This window comes from Trichosurus vulpecula, chromosome 1 (genome assembly GCF_011100635.1).
Source record: "Trichosurus vulpecula isolate mTriVul1 chromosome 1, mTriVul1.pri, whole genome shotgun sequence".
Lineage (NCBI taxonomy): Eukaryota > Metazoa > Chordata > Mammalia > Diprotodontia > Phalangeridae > Trichosurus > Trichosurus vulpecula.
Window position 1 is genome coordinate 34,584,150 of NC_050573.1, and position 7,511 is coordinate 34,591,660.

Below are 7,511 nucleotides of genomic sequence, written 5' to 3' on the forward strand. Positions count from 1 at the left end.
TTTGCCATTTCCTTCACCAGCGGATTAAGGCAAGCGGAGGTTAAGTGACTTGCCCAGGGCCACACAGATAGTGTGTGAGGCTGGATTTGAACTCGGGTCTTCCTGACTCCCGGCCCAGTGCTCAGCTAACCACTGAGCCACCTAGCTACCTACTAGTAAAACAGAGGTTAACTGACTTGTCCAAGGTCACACAGCTAGTAAGCGTCTGAGGCTGGATTTGAACTCAGGCCTTCCTGACTCCCTGCCCTGAGCTCAGCTAACCGCACTGGGCCATCTAGCTGGCCCAAAGCACCCTATAAATGCTAGCTGGCATTGTTGTTGTAGTGACACCTGCAACAGAAATAAGGAAGTTGGGAGTGGGGGTTGGCAGCAGGAAGAGCTAATGAGTTGGTTTGGACACGTTGAGTTTGAGGTGCCTCTGGGGCCTCCAGGTGGATATGTCTAGCAGGCAGGTAGTGATTCAGGACCATTTAGTAGATAATTCTTGAATGAATGGGTGAATGAATGAATGAACGAATGAGTCAATGGTATATAGGAAAACTAAAGCACCAAAAAAGCATTAGGAAACCAGTCAGGGACCCAGGAGCGAAACTGTTACATCTCACCCTCTCGGTCCCGGAAAGCCTCCTCACTTGGGGCTCCTGCCTCCTCTGGACCGCTGTCATCACGTGCAGAGCACCCACCTCCCCACAGGAGACAGAGAGAGAATCCAGGGTCCCGCCTCCCCCGTCCTCACCGTACACTAAAGCCCAGCGAGATATCCGTGAGCCTCCACACCCGCCGAAAGGAGCAAAGAAAGGATGGGCTCCTAAAAACAGAGCCAAGTCCTCCCTTCTCCAGCGCTTCACCGGCTGAGACAAGACCATAGATGGAGACCTTACAGATCACAGTCCTCACTTTACTCACTGGAAAACTGAAGCTCCCTTGGACTGGGAAGTGACCTGGCCAAGGTCACACAGCTAGGCGGTGGTCAAGTCAGGACCGAAGGAGACTATTATAAATAAAAGAGGAAGATCATAGACTCAGAGGATTATGGGAGAGGAGCCGAAAGATTCCCCAGATGCCCGTAAGTCCGATTTCCTCGTTTTACATATGAGGAAACCGAGTGCCATGGAGGAAAAGTGACGTATGCAGGCATGAGCATCAGAGCAGTGGTTCAAGTTGAAGTTCTTGAAGTCTATTACTGGCTTGGCCTCTGGTGGAATGGGTCAGTTTTTAGCTGGTAAAATGGTGGTGAAAATACTTGCCACCTTCTGAGTATTGTATAGCACGATGTACGGAGGCCCAAGGAGTGGTTAAGTGCTTGGAGATGAAGATTGTTTGTTCTGTTTGGGGCTTGGACCCATGATTTCATCAGTACTGGAAGTTCCCAGCGTGGAAACACCCTCCACCAATGCTGATTGACAACTTCCCTGTAATTTGTGGTCTTAAAGAGTTGTTAGAATCCTGAGAAATTGTGACTTGCCCTCGTGTATCAGAGGCAGGACACGACCACACGTCTGCCTGATTTCAAGGCTTGCTCTCCACCCACTTCTCTCCAGAAGACTGGGTTTTGAGTCAGCTACCTGAGTTTGAATCCTTCATCTACCATTTACTCCCTGTGTGACCTTGGACAAGTCACTTGACCTCTGTGGGCCTCAGTTTCCACATCTGTAAAAATGAATGGATTAGATTCGATGACCCATAACATCTCTTCCAGCTCTACACGTATGTTCTCATGATCCTAAGGAATAAAAATAAAGCTTACCGATATTCCTGTTGCTCCTTAGAGCATACAAAATGCCTTACACACATGTGTCCCTCACAGCAATCCTTCAAAGTTATTAATGGCAGCTATTCGTTATCTGATAGATGAGGAAGCAAAAGCCTAGGGGGAGGAAATGATTCTCTGTTATTAATAAAAATAAAGATGATTATAATAATTACTATTTCTAGAACCCTTTAAGGTTTGCAAAGCACTTTGCACATGTTATCTCATTTGGTTCTCACAGCAGCCTTGAGAATTATTCCTGTTTTACACATGAAGAAGCTGAGGCAGACTTGCCCCAGGATTGATCTGGGGTAGGATTCGAACTCAGATCTTCCTGACTCCAAGTTCTGCACTCTATCCACTGTACCACATAGCTGCCCTGTTTAAACATCAGAGTCAGGATTCAGACTGCCCCATGGGTCTTGTTGTCGCTGTTAAATCATTTTTCAGTCCTGTCTGACTCTTTGTGACCCCATTTGGGGTTTTCTCGACAGAGATACTGGAGTGGTTTGCCATTTCCTTCTCCAGCACATTTTACAGATGAGGAAACCGAGGCAAACAGGATTAAGTGACTTGCCCAGGGTCACACACCTAGTAAGTGTCTGAGTTCAGATTTGAACTCAAGAAGATGTGTCTTCCTAACTCTAGGCCCGGGACTCTATTCACTGTGGCGCCACCTAGCTGCTTCAAGGATAAAGACTTGCAAATGCTACAAAGTCTCACCCGCTCAGGTTCTCACAATCCACATTCACCTGCACATTTCCCAGGGTTTCACCTGTCCTGGATCTCCCACACTCTCCAGGGCTGCTCCGATTCGGAGTTTCAGGGGAGTTGTAGCAGGAGGGAAACAGAGGCGATGGCACCAGTGACAATCCCCAGACAGTTTCTGGGCATCACAGCCTGACAGCTATAGATTTTTACCTAATGATGTAAATTAAGATAATTGCACTGGGGTCCAATTAATGTGCTGAACTTTCTAGGATGAACAGAAGCCCGACCTTGATTAAATGAGAGGGAACATTGGCTCCTCTGCTCTTCTGTTCCTAGCTTCTCTCTGGTGAAGCCTGGGCAGAGACACCCCAAAGATATTACCCTCCCTCTTCCCATCTTCCAAGTGGTCTCCTTCAGCCAAAAAGGGAACCAGACTGGGCAAAGCAGTGGACAGGAGAGATTTCCATTCTTTAGGGTTAGTGAAGCTTAGCTACACACAAAAATGACCCACAAAACCGAAACAAAGCCTTGTGGCCTCCATAGAATTCTGCCCTACTTTGCATTGACTCTTTAATTAATTAAATTTAAAAAAAAAGAAAAGAAAGAAAATCCGTGGATCTCTCTGCCTGGCTGATTCTCCATCTCTTTTCAAATCTCAGCTGAAATCTTGTCTTCTCTCCCTGGTCCCTGATCACTCTTGAATTTTTCTCTGCCTCTGTAATTCTTCATCTCCATCATGTGGTTCAAATGAAAGAAGACCACTTGGGGGAGGGGGGCTGTATTCCAACAGCTGGGAAAGATGAGGGCCTTTGAAAGGGCCCCTGACTCCTTCTAGCTCTTATTTACACATGCTTCAGCTCACGGGATCGTAGCATAAGAACCAGAGGCCATTCCTCATTTTATAGGTATCCCAGAGAAGTTACATGACTGAGCCAGGGTCACACAAAGAGACAATGGCAGAGTCAGGATTTGAACCCAGAATACTTGACTCCAGATTCACTGTCCCTTGCTGTTTCCCCTAAACTTAGCTCAGCTTTAGCTTGATCAGAAGGACCAAATAATTAAGAGAGATTTTATCTGTGGCACTGTGACAAAGGCTTAGTTCCGTTTTTCATGCTCATGCCTTCTCTTGGCCTTTCTGTTATGAACGAGGTTCATATCTGGTACCTTGGAATTCCAGTGTGGAGGGGACCTTGGACTCTCTAAGGCTATGTCAACCTGTGACAAGATACATCAATTAATCCACTAGCATTACATAATTAACATGTGCCAGGGAAGGAAACAAGCATTTATTAAGTACCTACTAGGCACTGGGCTAAGTGCTTTACAAATATTATCTCATTTGACTCTGAGATACAGATTACTATTACAATCTCAATTTTACAGATGAGGAAACTGAGGCAAACAATCTTGCCTAGGATCTCACAGCTAGCAAGCGTCTGAGGCTAGTTTCAGACTCAGGTCTGCCTGACTCCAGAACCAATGCTCCATCTACTGCACCACCCAGCTGCTTCAGATCAGACCCTGCCTGGGATACTTACTATGTGAATGTGGACAAATGACCCTCCCTTCCTTGGGGTTCAATTTCATCTTGGGTTTAGGTTTTTTGATTCCTATGATTTCTATGATCCCTAAGGTTCTATGATCCTATGAACGCATGACATCTAAGGTTTATTCGAACTCTGAAATTCTGTGATTCTGGAGAACCTATTACCTCCCCCACACCAGCCCATTCTCCCCTTGAATAGCTGTAATTAGAAAAACAAACAAATTTAAAAAAACATAAAAACCAAAAAGACCCACATTCTTCCTGAGCCCAAATCTTCCTCTCTACAAATTCTACCCATCAGCTCTTGGGACCAAACAGAGCAAAGCTCCGCTATCCAGAGCACAGGCCATGATGGCTTCACATTGGCTGTCTGAGGACCATTCTGGTGATGTTTGGAGGAGCCCATCACAAAATGGCCTGTGAGATATTACCCTCCACCTCCTCTGAATGTGTGTCTGTTTACTTGACCCACTGAAGTAGAGGTCAAGCCAGAAATAGAATTCAAAAACTTCAATTCAGTTGTTGGCATGTTGTCTCCCCTATTAGAATGAAAGCTTCTTGAGGGCAAAGTGTGTTTTCATCTTTCTTTGTATCCCCAATGCTCATCACAGTACGTAAGTGCTTACTAAATGCTCATTGAATGGATGACTCAATTTGGACATAGAAACTCTGAATTATTACTAATAAATTTTGCAAATTAGTTGTATCTAACTCTTTGTGACCCCATTTGGGGTTTTCTTGGCAAAAATACTGGAGTAGTTTGTCATTTTCCTTCTCCAGCTCATTTTCACAGATGAGGAAACTGAGGCAAACAGGGTTAAGTGACTTGCCCAGGGTCACACATCTAGGAAGAATCTGAGGCTACATTTGAACTCAGGTCCTCCCAATTTGGGATCCGGCACTCTATCCACTTCACCACCTAGCTGCCCCTGGTAAATTAAAATGGCAGTTGTATTGTGTCAGTGAAGAGTGTTCATCTGGAGGAAGCCTTGGAACCTTGAAATGTTCAACTAAGATCTTGGAGGAAGTTTGGTTTGCTTTGTTCTGGGGTGTATTTTGGAGGCTGGGATAAGTGGGAAGGGGTTGGAGCCAGCTTTCTGGCCAAGAAGTAACTACTTCTCTGTGATATATGAATCTTCCAAGGAAAATTTTGGAAACCAACTGGTGTTAGAGGAGAAAAATCACCCGTGTTTCCATTCATATAGATCAGGGGAATCCAATTCAGTCAAAGGACCTAGAGGGTCACATGTGGCCTCGAGGCCACAGCTTCCCCGCACCTGATATTAACCATCAAACTTGTAAATCAGAAGACATTTGTTCAAATCAGTTTGAATTGTGAAATCACACCGCCACTTTCTGCCTGGGGCCTCAGTTTCCTCATTAGCAAAGCTGCCAGGGAGAAGGCACAGGGGACTAGGTGACCTCTGAAGCTCCTTCCAACTCTAGGCCTTAGGGAAGGTGCTTCTAGCACATAGAGCTTGGCAAAATGCCTTATTTTCTGTGTATCTCATTTGAGCCTCACCACAAACACCTTGCTGTTATGATCCTCATTTCACAGAGGAGAAAAATGAAGCTTCAGGTGGATAAATGATTGGCCCTGAGTCACACAGTAAGGGCCTGAGAATGGGATTCCAACCCAGGCTTTCCTTGTTCTATTTCCAGTACCCTATATACCCCCAAGACAGGGTATGATGCAGAAAGCACTCAGGTTAATAAGATATCAAATATGGGATAGGCTTTATTCAACCTTGGATGGGGGGGTGTGGATACGCAAAGGATTCACAACCAAGTTCATAAGTTTTTCCTGTGAACATTAGAATTCAGCTTGGGTTTAACTCTCCACCCCACCCTCCCCACCGAAAAGAAAAAAGAAAATGTGAAAATGAAAAAAGTTTCTCATTTCCCATGCAAGGACTCAGGCTAACAAGGCATCAAATATCAGATGAGTTTTATTTAGCGTTGGAAAAAAGCATATGCCCTTCAATTGGGGAATGGCTGAACAAGTTGTGGTCTATGATTGTAATGGAATATTACTGTGCTGTAAGAAATTATAAGCAGGTAGATTTCAGAAAAAACACATGGAAAGACTTAGAGAAACTGATGCAAAGTGAACTGAGCAGAACCGGGAGAACATTGTACCCAGTAGCAGCAATGCCATACGATGATCAGCTGTGAATGACTTAGCTCTTCTTAGCAATACAATGATCCAAGAGAATTCCAAAAGACTCATGATACTATCCACCTCCAGAGAAAGAACTGATGGAGTCTGGATGCAGCCTGAAGCATACTATTTTTCACTTTCTGTATTTTTGTGTGTTTTATTTCCTTTGAGTCTGTGTCTTCTTTCACAATATGGCTAATATGGTAATATGTTTTGCATGACTGAACATGTATAACCCATAACAAATTGCTTACTGTCTCAGGGAGGGAGGAGGTGAGGAAGGGAGAGAGAAAATTTGGAACTCAAAAAAAATTTTAGATGAATGTTCAAATTTGTAACTGGAGAGAAATATTATTTAAAAAAAAGAAAAGGAAAAACACACAAAAGACTCATAGTCAAGCTTCTGGATAGTTAAAATAGACAACTCCCTTTCTTTGTCTGGTGAGCCTCTGCCTCCCCCAGGAACCTATGCCATCCACCAAAATTTACATTCCTTTGGGCAGAGCACCCACAGGTAAGGGTATGATACCCTGTATGGACAGAGAGAAGGGAAAAGAAAGGCAGGGCAAGTCAGGCAGGCAGGCAGGAAGAAAGAAAGAAAGAAAGAAAGAAAGAAAGAAAGAAAGAAAGAAAGAAAGAAAGAAAAAAAGAAAGAAAGAAAGAGTTGTGTTGCCCCAATTGGGCAATTCCAGACAGTTTCCCTAGAAGGGCAGCTCCTACTTCAACTCACAGAAGTTGTTAATAGCCCTGGATATCTTGGGGTTTACCAGCTAGATTTTTTTCTTAAGGACCATGCCTTAAACCCACAACACTCTGGATCTCATCGGCCAACAATAGTGCCCAGGCCAAGTCCCACTTGGTCATCGCTTAGGCCCTGGTTGGCTCAGGGTGAATGTAAATAGCAATTTCTCTGTAATTATTCTGTAAGTAGCAATAATTTCTGTTTTGATCAGAAACCACAGGGTCTTCCCCACCCAGATTGATTTATTTTTTACTAGGTTAAAGAGACCATTTTTTGCCTCATTTTATTAAGCCTTAATCACTGAATGGGTATTGCCTCAGTCAAACTGCCACCTGTCAAAGGTCTTAGCTTAACAAGGTCAAGGTCGCCCAATGCATCCTGGGCCATCTCCAGTCATTCTGATCTATGTCTTTCCACTGGACCCAGATGGCTCCAGAGGTGACTTTGCACAGCCCTCCTTCACTTAAATCCAATTCACTTGCATGTCATGGCATCACCCTCCTGATGTCATGGCCCTCAACAACAACAATGCAGCCCATCAGACTTATAGTACTACCCTGGGTGGGCCTCCCCTTCAAAGACATAAGACTTGGGATTG

The 7,511-nt window shown here is 44.5% G+C and overlaps 1 protein-coding gene across 1 annotated transcript in view; it reads right to left on the reverse strand.

Moving 5' to 3' along the window:
• Window positions 1–302: 302 nt before the first annotated feature.
• Window positions 303–7,511, reverse strand: part of CCDC63 (coiled-coil domain containing 63) — a 40,686-nt gene continuing 33,477 nt past the window's right edge. The window contains exons 7-8 of the mRNA XM_036764289.1: window positions 2,474–2,554; window positions 303–330 (exon numbers count right to left, since the gene is read on the reverse strand). Of these exons, the coding sequence (XP_036620184.1) occupies window positions 303–330; window positions 2,474–2,554 (109 nt within the window). The remainder of the gene's footprint in view (window positions 331–2,473; window positions 2,555–7,511) is intronic.